This window comes from Hemicordylus capensis, chromosome 1 (genome assembly GCF_027244095.1).
Source record: "Hemicordylus capensis ecotype Gifberg chromosome 1, rHemCap1.1.pri, whole genome shotgun sequence".
Lineage (NCBI taxonomy): Eukaryota > Metazoa > Chordata > Lepidosauria > Squamata > Cordylidae > Hemicordylus > Hemicordylus capensis.
This window is the reverse complement of record NC_069657.1, coordinates 304,077,428-304,090,931: the sequence shown is the minus strand read 5'-3', so window position 1 is coordinate 304,090,931 and position 13,504 is coordinate 304,077,428. Positions and strand designations below refer to the sequence as shown.

The following is a 13,504-nucleotide window of genomic DNA, read 5'->3' as shown; positions in this document are numbered from 1 at the left end:
AAACGACGCCAGAGGGAGAAATGTGGTGGGAGGGGTAAGTGCACCCTCCCCCCGCCCTTAAAGTGTCAAGCCCACTGCTTCCGTCCCTCCCGGCTGTGGTTCCGTGCACACCCCTAATGAGGAGGTGCAACAATACGCTACTTGAAAGATTCAAGGTGGTACCCCATGAAAGAGAAACATTTTGTTTTTGTGTGTCTTCATCTCCCCTCAATAAATAACAGGGAAGAGTTCAATCATTACCAACCTTGAAGCCCTCTCCAAGATGTCTAGCAGTGTTCTTGCCTGTCTTCCCCTTTCTTCCCTACTCCAAGGGATTTTGTCCCTTTTAGACCTTTGGTTCCTGCCTTTCTTCTCTCTCTCCTGCTCCAGATTGTTCCTTCCTTCACCTCTTATCCCCATTCTTTCTGAAGAATATACTTGTACTGAACAGAAACAAGCACACCAAAAGAATGCAGCACAACTTAGGTCTTACAACTTAGGTTTTACATTACTAACTGTGGTGTGGCTGCCACTAAAACATTCATATGTTTAGAAGCCCACATTGCAGCAGTAACAGGCAAGTACAACTTACAATGCAAATTCCATGTGAAATAGCAATAGTAGGCTCAACAGAGGGAGCGGTATTTGGGAAGCATCCATAGCCCTATTTAGACATTAAATTGCACACAAGTACAGATTAGGGATGTGCACGAAAAGTGATTCGGAAACCGAATTGTGCCACATCCCTTTAAAACAGAGGGATCATACATCCACTTTAACACAGAGGAGAGCAGGTCCATACATACTCCTCTCACCGCCACTTCTGTAATTGTGGTGCTCCCCCCAGCTATGATCATGGCCTCCAAATCACATGGCCTCCAAATCACATTTCATGCACATCCCGAGATGTCTGGAAACATGTACATGTTTTTGTGTGAATGAGTGTGCATGCATTAATTTTAAATAGCAACCTGGGTGCAGGTCCCCTCAAATGTAGGGTACAGATAGGAAGTGTATTACTGTACATGCGCTGAATGTCACATGTGAATAACTCTGTTAAAAGATTTGTGTGCACTATACACAGATTGTATGAGCATTGAACATAAAGGAATGGCACGGGAAAGATAGTGGATAACTTTGCATCATTCCCTGCAACATAGATGGATAGAGAAAGAGGTTTAACAGCAGGAGATGCACCACAGGTCTGTGCGTGCATACACTATACATCAATTGTACTCAATGTGTGAATTGTGCTCCTGCAATATGAGTCCCAGTCAAGTGCAGAGGCATATCTAGGGAAAATAGCACCGAGGGCAAGCACTGAAATTGCGCCCCCGTCCAAACATCTGACACCCGTCTTTCAGATAACTTTACTATAATATCAGCTGAAAAATATAAGTCAAGCTCGTTAATCTTGTAAAATTTCAAAAACTATTTAGCAGTGGACGTAACCAGACCAAAAAATGCTGGAAAATTACAAATTTCAGTATGCTGGGGCTCATGAAATACCCAAATACTATGTGGAGGTGTACTTGGAAAACTAAACAGAAGTGCCTGTCTAAATCCCTACTATGCATTGTAGCATCACTATTACATAAGTATTAAAAATAAATGGAGAATTTGACTTTTCCCAGATACTCTGACAATAATTAAAGGATATTCAGAGTAAACTGTGTCACTGCTTGGAATATATTCTAGTATTTCAGAAAGACAGTTAAAATGAGAGAAAGAGAGCAAGAAACTCCCAGTGGGCCTTAATACTAAGGATTTCACACTGATTCAAAGACAAACTCACAATTAATAGCCATATTATTAAGACACCACATTTAACTCACTTATCATAAAAAAGCAAAGAAAGAGCAAATGAATACAATCCTAGCTCATAAGCTTCGGCTCAGTATTCACAAGCCCTGATTCTCTATACATAGTGCCAAACTGAATATGTGTACAGTGACTTATATTATATTAAATTAATTTTTTTAACCTGTAGCCCCCTCAGGGCACTTCCTATAGGCTGTGGGGTGTTGTTTTTTTTGCAAAGGTTACCCCTCCCACCGCTGGCCTCTAGGGCCTCGCAGAGACCATTTGAGCATGTGCAGTGACCATTTTTAAAAATAATTGTGGTTTTTTTCAAATGGCCGCTGAAAACAAAATGGCCACCGCACATGCTCAAATGGCCTCTGCAAGGCCTGGCATGGCCTAGGGCCTCACAGAGGCCATTTGAGCATATGCAGTGGCCATTTTGGTTTTGGTGGCCATTCTTTTTTTAAAAAATAATTTTAAGGATTTGCGCCCCCCTTCAAGTGGCGCCCAGGGCACGTGCCCTGCCTGCCCTACCCTAGATATGCCCCTGGTCAAGTGAGAGATTCTTTGGTGATAATCACACCAGGTAACTAACACATAAATTGGGCCTTAGAAATATGCAACAAAATCATGAATATTCAGCACAATCCCCTTTAAAATAGCAGTGTAATGAACATTTGGCTCGTCATTTTCTCTTTGAGATGGCTTTTGCCTTTTTATAAGGGGAAAGTATGAACCCCCCAATTCTGACGTGCCACAAAACTTAAAATGTGCACAGTAAACTAGCCATTATTGTCTATCACAAATATTGTTATGAAAACAAAATGATCCTAAACAAGCTTCTGCAATGAGTTCACTATTACAAAAGCTCAGCAAAATAAAATCTGCCTTGTCGCTCAGCTGCAGTTTGTCAAAGTTTCTTAGTTCATGTTCAGAAACAGCATGTTGAGGCAAGCTAGCACATGCCAGTAGTTCATGTAGTTACTCACCCTCTGGCCTTCTTTCCCAGGTGGGCCTTGAGGACCTTCTATTTCTGACAGAGCCTGTAAATATAAAAAATTTCGCATGAGTATTGCTGAGGTGTGGTTGCCTTGTACTACTCAAGAGCTAGTGAACAAGCCTCCAGTAACATTTAGTTTAATCTCTACCTCTCTATGCCCAGTATCCACTGATCGGTCCATATCTACTGATGGATACAGTTGGAATATTTGTAGAAAGGCAAACAGACACACGCTAGTGTATAAATCTGGGAGGCTGCTGGGTCAAAACTGCAGTTCTTATTCAGTGTTTCCTGAACAAGGAAACATTTTTGTTACAACCCTGCACACGTTTTTAAAAAAGCAAATTATCTTATTTTACTACTGAACGGCATTTTTTACTAAAATATTTGAGGATCACTTCACATATTACCTTTTGGGCATAGATACTGTTATGCACTCTCCACTTCCAGAAGTGGGGATAGGTCAGGACATTACAGGCTTGGTTTCCTTTGAATGAAAAATCACTAGGATATCTATGGTGTCTTTATAATAGTGGCTGACATCTAGATCAACGATGCACTAGTGCAACAAATAAAGATGCACATATGTAAGGAGGTTACGTAGCTGAGGGGATGTTCAAAGTTGTACAAGTCTTTGTCTACTTAGACCAAGAAATGCTCTTATGTAGAGAGTTTTTATGTGTACAGTTTGTGTACACATCAGGTCTTTGCGGATAGTACACTGAACACATATACATCAGGGACAGTAGTACACTGAACACATATACATCAGGGACAGTGTTCCCCCTAACAGGGATTCTCAGATGTTGTTGACTATAAGCCCCAAGCAAAAGCCATTGCAGCTGGGGATTCTGGGAGTTGTATTTATTTATTTAAAATATTTCTATATTGCCCCAAACTTGCGTCTCTGGGCAGTTTACAATAAAAATCATTTAAAACATCAAATTAATTAACATCAAATCAGTTGAAGTCATCAAGATCTGGGAATCTCTGTTAGAGGGAACACTGATCAAGGATAGGACTTTCTACTGAGATCCCATTCCTCATCCCCTCTTCACAGTGAAGTCTGAAAAAGGCTTTTTATCTCCTCTAAAATGTTGATGGGTGGCACATTTGGAAGGGGAGGCCCATTAGGGATCATTTATAGTGTTTTTGTCAAATCCCTGATCCCATTAGGTGGCTCTTTAGTCTTAGATCTATTCAGTTATTAAGATGGCCAAACTCAAAACAATGCTAAATCTATGCTACAAATGCATGTGAAGCGCAACATGAGAAGGGCTCAATGGGTCTTTGAGTTCCTCACATGGTGGAAATTGATAGTTTCCTAAGCACTTGTTCCACTAGATAGAGATATTCCCACATTGTTTTACATTCTATTGCCAACATCAACATAATACCAGAAAATGTGACATACAAAGGGGCCCTGAGGTAGGGCTCAGCAGTTGAATAGGCAAAGCACAGCTTCTAGGCCTATTTGGACACTATTTCTTCCCCCAAATAGCATTTTGCATAGTGAGATCCGAAGCAGTTTGTGTACTTTCTATTACTCCTTCCCTATTCTTCTAAAACTAAAAATTAACAAATCACCAGAACCAGACAGCATCCACCCAAGAGTTCTGAAGGAACTCACATGTGATTTTACTGATCTCCTAGCAAAAATAAGTAACCTGTCCCTACAATCAAGCTCTGGACCCAAGGACTGGAAAGTAGCTAATGTAACTCTGACTTTCAAAAAGAGATCCTGGGGGCATCTGAGAATCTACAGGCCAGTTAACTTAACTTATGTGCCTGGTAAATTGATGGAAATCATACTTAAGGACAACATTGGTAAACATATAGACGAACAGGCTTTGCTGAAGGAGAACCAGCATGGCTTCTGTAAGGGCAAGTCTTGCCACACTAACCTCTTAGAGTTCTTTGAGAGTGTCAATAGGCATGTGGACAAAGGTGATCTGGTTGACATAGTATACTTGGACTTCTAAAAAGCATTTGACAAAGTTCCCCACCAAAGGCTCTTGATAAGAGATAAGATCCCTTGATAAGGGACCAAGTTCATTTGTGGATTGGTTACTGGTTGAAGGACAGGAAACAGAGGGTAGGAATAAATGGACAGTTTTCACAATGGAGGAAAGTAAGAAATGGGGTCCCCAAGGATCTGTCCTGGGACCAGTGATCGTCAACATGTTCATATTTATTTATTTATTTGATTTAAATACCACCCTTCCAAAAATGGCTCAAATATATGATCTAGAAGCAGTGAAGTAGCCAAATTAGGATAGTGAAATCCAAAACAGATTGTGAGGAGCTCCAAAAAGATATCTCCAAACTGGGTGAGTAGTTGACAAAATGGCAAATGCAGTTCAATGTAAGCAAGTGTAAAGTGATGCATATTTAGGGCAACCCCCCCCGCCCTCATTTTCACATATACACTGTTGAGGTCTGAGCTGTCAGAGCCTGACCAGGAGAGGTATCTTGGGGTCGTGGTGGACAGCTAGCGCATCAAAAGTGTCAACTCAGTGCATGGCAGCTGTGAAAAAGGCAAATTCCATGCTAGGCATCATTATCAAGGGGATTGAAAATAAAAATGCTAATATTATAATGCCCTTATACATATCTATGGTGAGGCCACATTTGGAGTACTGTGTGAAGTTCTGGTCACCGTATCTTAAATAGGACACTGTAGAACTGGAAAAGGTGCAGGAGAGGGAAACCAAGATGATCAGGGGCCTGGAGCACCTTCCTTATGAGGCAAGGCTCCAGCATCTGGAGCTTTTTAGTTTGGAAAAGAGGTGACTATGGGGAGACATGATAGAAGAGTATACAATTATGCATGGAGTACAGAGAGTGGACAGAGAGACATTTTCTTCCTCTCTCACAACACTAAAACCAGGAGTCATCCCATGAAACTGAAGACAAGGAATTTTAGGACTGACAAAAGGAAGTACTTTTTCACACAATGTGTAATTAATCTATGGAATTCTCTCCCATGGGATGTGGTGATGGCCATTGGCTTGGATGGCTTTAAAAGGGGATTAGACAAATTCACAGACAGGCCTATCAATGGCTACTAATCTGGTGGTTATGGGCCACCTCCAATCTCAGAGGCAAGATGCCTTCAAACACCATTTGCAGGGGAGCAACAGCAAGAGATAGGGCATGAACTCACCTCTTGCCTGTGGGCTTCCCAGAGGCATCTGGTGGGCCACTGTGTAAAACAGGATGCTGGATTGGATGGGCCTTGGGCCTAATCCAGCAGGGCCATTCGTATGTTCTTATGATACGTAGATGGGCAATGTTGATCTCTCATTCAAATAAACATAGGCCCTTCCAGTTCACCTGTTATAGAGCTAATATCAAACCAGTATCCTTAAAGTCAAACTACACATTACAAGGAGCTCATGATTTGCCTTCAGTGCTTTAGTTTTTTTCAGTGTCTGTGGTAGCTATGAGTGGGACTAGTCCAATTCCCACCACAGTATGGAGAGGAGGGGACTTGATCCTCTGCCCCCTCCATGGTCCTGATGTGGATCACCTCTCCAATAGCTGCTATAGATTCACATTAAAAGAAACAAGTGCTGATCAGGTGCTTCTTGTAACATGGTTTTACATTGATTTTAGGTCAGTGATATGACTCTGGAGGAAATGAGATTATGCTCATGGTCTTGTTTGATTAAGAGGGTCTAACTATTTGGTCTTCACATTTTAGTGAAGGTCAGACAAATGGCAGAACATCTTGTGCACAGGATGCATGAAGACTAGCATTTGTTCCCACTAAAATAGCTTCACAGCCTAGCTGACATATACTCACAAAGTCATTATAACAAAAAACATGACAAGGTGATCATTGTATTCATAACAACAGAGCTGATCTGTCATCTTTACAGCTAAATCACCAAACAATTTTTTAAAACAAAATCATCAATGTGTACTACACTCAAATTTCTCACACATGAAAGCAAGAAGTGAAGTTTAGTTTATTCATCATAGAAACTAACAAGGCTATGCCTGGCAAAATTGATTATCCCAATATTTCAAATTCCTAGATTTCTACTTCCAACTAAAAATCCACCCCTCACATACTATAAATGAGATCAAAAACTTTGTGTGGCTCCAGGGGAGCTTCACAAGAGAAGGGGCTATCTCATTTACTTCAATGTTAGGAATTGAACATGTGCACCATTTCCCAAAACTGAAACAAGTAGGGCAGTCATTGCAGAAACAAACCCTTATGTACATGTCAGAGAGACTAGACTGAGTTATTTATACAGAATATGAATCTTGCTTATTTAATTCTGTCTTTCTTTACTGTAGATCAGAGATGGGCCACAGGCATTTGTGGATAGGAAACCAAGGACTGAACCTGGGATCTTACTGCATGCAAAGCAGTTGCCCTTTCACTGAGAGCATTCGTTTTCAGAAACCATAGGAGAGTTGGGAGTCAAAAGCTGAGGGCAAGCCAAAACTCAGAGCCCAAGACTCTAAGCCAAGCATTAGGACCAAAGCCAGAATAAGAGCTGAGGAGTCAAGCTAGGAATCAAAGACAGTAACAGATCAGAGCCAAGGCAACCTCATTTCTCAGACAACTCTGTGCCAAACAGAAAGTCTTTTATAGTCCTTGCTGTTTCAGAATGAACCAATAGCCAGCCTGGCTGGGTGGAGCCAGTCTAGAGCCTCATAACCCTTTATTCTAGTAAAGCTGCTGCTGTTCTGGTGGTTTGCCACATGGGGCAGCTGCTCACAGAACCGAAGGCTCCCAGCTTAACCTAGGTCAGGGGATCTCATACTGTAGGCGGGACCACCATGTTTGTGTGTGGGGGTTACAAGCAACATTAAATTGAGTCAGGGTAGAGTTTTCAGGAGGCAGAGGCCTTACCTGATATCTCCAAGTATGAGGATGGTCAGGGGCAATTGGAGGGAGACAGCAGCTGAAAATCACCAGGCTCCTCCACCAATCAAAACTGAGAGCTAGTGAGGGGCTCTCTTTCAAGCAGTTAACCAAACACGCATTGCTACTGTGCAGGCCCTTGGCTCTGTGAGTGATGGAGGAGCCGGGTGGTTGTTGGAACCTGTCTCCTTGTCCACCTCCCTGCACCTCAGAGACACCAGAGCAGCTCTTTTGGTACCATGTTAAGTTCCCAACAATGTTTCTTCCCAAGTTTTGGATTAGTGTGCAAACTGAGTACAAAGCATTAAGTGAGAAAGCTATAAAAATACTCATTCCCTTCACGACACCATACTGTGTGAATCAGAGTTTTCAGAAGTTGCAACTATAAAGAGCAAACCATGACTGAAAACAAACACTGTGCCCCAAATTAGATTAGGATAAAGCCCAGGTTTGAAAAACAAAGCAGGAGCAAGCAAGCTCATCCTTCTCATTGAAAATGCAAATGTGCCTTATTTATCTCTAGTTAATCAGATCAGTAACTTTAATCATGGGGCGGGGGAATTTCACATAACTTTATATCTAATTGGGGGGGGGGTGTCACAGTATTAAAAAGTCCGAGAAACCCTGGCCTAGGCAGTTCCTAACGCTGTAGCTCGGGTCCTCTACTTGGGGCCAAACTAGATATTACAAGCAAGAGAGATGCATGAATGAATTGCTGTCAGTCGGTGGCTCAAGACCTCTGTGCGCCTGAGGCAGGGTGACAAATGCTAGTAAAAAACTATCCCGCCACAACCTGCTTTAAGATCATGGACTGGTAGGCAAGTGGCAGAGGGTAAACTTCCCGCTATGCCATTTTTCTGATAAAAATCACCCCACTGCCCTGAACGCTAATATTTGCCCTGGTAGGAAAAACAAACTTGTGTAGTATTTGGGAGAGACATAAATAAGAAGACAGAGAGGCACTGCTGTTATCTTATCCACTGTAAGGTGAAGTCTGGCCCTCAAGCTCACACATGTGTCATGACTAAATCCCATTGAAAGCAACAGAAGGGGACATGCAGCCCAATGTTGTCCAGAGGAACCCAGAAGGAAAGCCAAGGGAGTTCAGTGAGACACATTCCTAAGCAAATGAACAAAGAATGGCAGCTTTATTCATGACCAACTTAAGGCTCACTGATTTCAGAGGGATTTACATGCAATGAACTTTCTCCAAATTGTGCTCAGTCATTTAAAAATATATCACCATGTTTCAGAACATGAATAAAAATCATGTTCAGCAGTGAAAGTGATAAAATTTGAGAAGAATATGAAAGATACTAAAATTGCCAGATTATATGTCTCAAAGTAATGGTATTGCTTGATTAAATTAATAATGTGAATTGTTTTATATTAAAATAAATCATTACAGGGAGTTCCTGCACTCCCCTTTTAAAAATAATTCTTCCTCCCAAACTCAAATGACCTGGGAATATTCCTCCTATTTTATTAATTCATCAAAAAGTATTTCTTTTCTTTTTTTTTCATTTATGTGAAATGTTAAGAAGCTGTGGTCAAAAAGACATTTCTAAACCATTGCTGCTGCTATTATCACATTTCTACAGGCGAAACGGACAACTTTAACGTATGATATATATTGTATAATATATTTTAGAGGGATAAAGGATTAGGTCAAGCCAATATACATTTTGATTATTCTACATAACAGAAGCAGTAAGCATTAATATAACAAAATTGTTATATCTCTTTCCTTTATTCAGTATACAAAGTAATTTTCTTTTTTAAAAACCCTCATCTTTATACTCACAACAGTCCTGCAAGGTAGGTTAATCTAAGACATAATCCGAAACATTGCCCTTGACCATTCAGAGAGTCTCATGTTCAAAACAGGGTTATTTATTTATTTATTATTCTTTATTTCATTTATGTACCACTCATTCACAAATAACTCAGGGCAGAAATAAAACCATTTAAAATATTAACATAAACCTCATTTTAAACCATTAGAACCATTTAACATTATTAAAAGCCAGGCTGAAGAGGTGGGTCTTTATGGCTCTCTTGAAACCTCCAGGGATGGCAACCATCTAATAGATGTGCGAACTGGTTTGATTTGAAATTGAGCCAGTCTGAGTTTGAACCATATTGGCCCAGCAAAGGGGCCAGCCGGTCTGAGTTTGAACTGTACTGGCCCTAGTTCTCAAAACTGGTTTGTGGGTCGGTTCAGGAATATACTTGTAAAGGGGAATCCAGTGAGGATTCCCCTTTACAAGTATAGGGGGATTCCCTAACATAGTGGCGGGGGGGGGGGAGAGCAAAAGAGTCTTTGATTGATTGATTAAGTTGCATCAAGTCAGTGTCAACTCTTAGCGACCACATTGATAGATTCTCTCTATCAACTTGGCCTTTAAGGTCTCTCAGTGGTGCATTGATTGTTGTCGTAATCGAGTCCATCCACCTTTCTGCTGGTTGTCCTCTTCTTCTCTTTCTTTCAACTTTTCCTAGCATTATGGATTCCTTAAGGGAGCTTGGTCTTTGCATAATGTGTCCAAAGTATGATAGTTTGAGCCTGGTCATTTATGCCTCAAGGGAAAATTCTGGTTTGACTTGTTCTATGATCCATTGGTTTGTTATCCTGACTGTCCATAGTATCCTCAAAGGTCTTCTCCAGCAACAAAGTTCAAAAGCATCAATACTTTTTCTATCTTGCTTCTTCAAAGTCCAGCTTTCACATCCATAGAGTGTCACGGGGAAAACCACTGTCCGAACAATTCTCATCTTTGTACGTATAAACATATCACAGCATCTAAATACCCTTTCCAAGGCCTTCATTGCAATCTTACCAAGTGTTAGCCTGCGGCATATTTCTTGACTGCTGGATCCTTTACTGATGATGGTCGATCCTAAAAGGCACAAGCTATCCACTACTTCAGTGTCTTCATTATCAATGCTGAGGCTGGTTGCTATGCCCGTTGTCATTAGTTTAGTCATAGTCGCATTTTCTCACCGTTATCCTTGACTTTCATTACTAGAGCTTACAGATCATCGCATTCTCAGCTATCAGAGTGGTGTCATCAGCGTAGCGCAGGTTATTGATGTTTCTGCCTCCAACTTTAAAACCACGCTCATCTTCTTCCAATCCAGCTTCTCTCAGTATATGTTCAGCATATAAATTGAATAAAGAAGGAGAAAGTATACAGCCTCATCTTACTCCTTTGCTGATCTGGAGCCAGTCTGTTTCACCATGTTCCATCTGGACTGTGGCTTCCTGTCCTGTGTATAGGTTTCGCATGAGAACAATGACATGTTCTGGGATGCCCATTTTCCTAAGGATATTCCACAACTTTACATGGTCGACACAACTGAAGGCTTTTCTGTAGTCAATAAAGCACATATTGACTTCTTTCTGGTATTCTTTGGCTTTCTTAATTATCCAGCATGCATCAGCAATGATTTCTCTTGTTCCTCTTCTGAAACCATCTCGAACATCCAGCATTTCCCTTTCCACGTAGGGCTCTAATCTGTGTTGGATGATCCTGAGCATTCTTTTGCTAGCATGTGAAATTAAGAATATTGTGCAATGATTTGTGTAATCTGTTAAGTCTCCATTCTTTGGTATGGGTATGTAGACTGTCCTCCTCCAATCTGTTGGCCACTGTGTCATTCTCCAAATTTGCTGGCATAGTTTGGTCATATTTCCTTGACTGATTCTTCTGTTGCTTGCCATATTTCTGTAGCTATTCCATCAATTCCTGTAGCCTTCCGGCTTGGTAATGACTAGAGTGCTGATCTAACTTCATATTCCCGTACTAGAGGTTCTTGCAAGTAGGGAATATCTTCTAGAGTATCTTGGATGTTGACGTCCCTGCTGTACAGATTTGCAGTATACTCCTTCCATCTCAGTTTGATCTTCTCTGAGTCAGTTACTATCTGTACCTCCTTCTGAGTTCAGAGATCTTTTGGAAAACTTCGCTTGTTTTTCCGTGTCTATTTCCATCCTCAAGGTCTTTACAGATGTCATTGTAATACTTCTCCTTGTCTCTTCTTTCTGAAATTCCCTATTAAGTTCCTTCCGGAGGTCTTTATCTTTCTTGATTTTGGCTTCTCTCTTCTTCTTGGCAATTTCCATAGTCTGTTCTGACATCCATTTTGCTTTCTTCTGTTTCTTGGTCTTTGGCAGTCTCTTTTCACATTCATCCTTAACAGCTTCTTTGATTTTATTCCACAGTTCCTCTGGTTCCCAATCAATGAGGTTCACTGACCACATATTATTCAGTCACTGACTGTATCGTACCCAAGTACTGTCATTGCAATATCATTCCTGACTATGAAAGCAACACCGTTCCTTCTTTTGTTTTCGTGTCCTGAGTAGTAAACGGTATGATTTTCTGACTGGGTGTGTCATATTCCAGTCCATTTTAATTCACTGATGCCCAAGATATCTATCTGTAGTTGATTCATTTCATCTTTCACTGTGTCACGCTTTCCCATATTCATGCTTCTTACATCCCATGTTCCCACTATAATTCTGTCTTTGTAGCTTCAGATTTCTTTTCCACATGGCCACATCAGCCGCTAGATGTCCAAAAAGCTTTAATCTAACCATGTCATAAACACCATCGGTACTCTGAGAGATCCTCAGTTCTTCCTCAATAGCATGTTGACTGCCATCCAACCTGAGGGGCCCATCATGCAGCACTACATCGACAATCATTCTATCTTGTCTATCCATGTGGTTTTCTTGGTAAAATACAGGAGTGGTTTACTATTGCCTTTTCCTGTGCAGTATGAAATGATGCCTTTGTCGTTGTCACTGAAGTGATCATCTGCCTCCAGCACCCTCCTATATCGCTGCTGCCCAATATAGGTGCCTGCTTACTTTAGCTGGGCAGCTGGGATAATCTTTGTACTTTGGGTGACCCCACTGTGAGTATACCTCCTGGTGTACTTTGCTCATCCCTCCCAGGAACACCCACCACCACAATGAGGCAGCATAGCAGGACTTATGCGGGTGGTGGTGGGAAGAGTCTTTATTACCTTTTAATTCCAGGCAGTGGCAGAGGTCTCCAGAGATGGCAGAGAGTCTCCAGAGATGATGGGAGCTCCTCCAATCCCACCGCTGTCCTCCCAAATTACAGCCCGGGACAGCTGCAGCTTGGTTCAAGCCTTTGCACATGTGCAGAGGCCATTTTTATGACCAAAACCAGATCACCAGAGAAGTCCGCACCGCTGCCTCCAAATCTGGAGTCTCTCCGCCACCTCCGGAGACTCTCCACCACCAGAAGTTAAAAGGTAGTAAAGACTCTTTTGCTCCCCCCACCGCCTTATGTTAGTGAGTCCCTCTGAACTTGTAAAAGGGAACCCTCTCTGGATTCCCCTCGACAAGTATACCCCCGAACCGGCCCGTGAACCAGTTTGGAAAGGTTCGATGGCCGAACCAGACCTGACCCGGTTCGTCTGAGCCTGATGCCAAACTGGGCTGAGTCAGTTCAAATCTGTTCCAGATTCAAACCAAACCAGCAAAACTGGTTTCCTAAACAGCTCTACCCTCTAATACTCACAGGGAGCATGTTCCACAACCTAGGGGCAGCTACTTAGAAGGCCCGATCCCAAGTTACCACCAGATGAACTGGTGGCACCTTAAGACAGACCTCTCCTGATGATCTTAATTAGCTGTGAGGATCTTGCAGAGACAGGCGCTCTCTAAGGTAACCCAGGTCTAAGCTGATCAGGACTTTAAAGGTAATAAATGTGATTTATATTTTGCCTGTAAACATACTGGTAGCCAGTGCAGCTTTTAAAGAGCAGGCATAATATGATCTCTCCGTACTACCCCAGAG

General features: G+C 41.7%; 1 protein-coding gene across 14 annotated transcripts in view; it reads right to left on the bottom strand.

The window, feature by feature from the left end:
* The window catches only part of COL19A1 (collagen type XIX alpha 1 chain), a 404,037-nt gene that overhangs the window by 188,462 nt on the left and 202,071 nt on the right, over positions 1 to 13,504 (bottom strand). For all 14 annotated transcript variants that reach the window (XR_008314075.1, XM_053286727.1, XM_053286726.1 and 11 more), the window contains one exon: positions 2,772 to 2,825. Coding sequence is in view for 13 of the 14 variants with exons in the window: in XM_053286727.1 (XP_053142702.1) it covers positions 2,772 to 2,825 (54 nt within the window). In the remaining variant the exon portion in view is untranslated. The remainder of the gene's footprint in view (positions 1 to 2,771; positions 2,826 to 13,504) is intronic.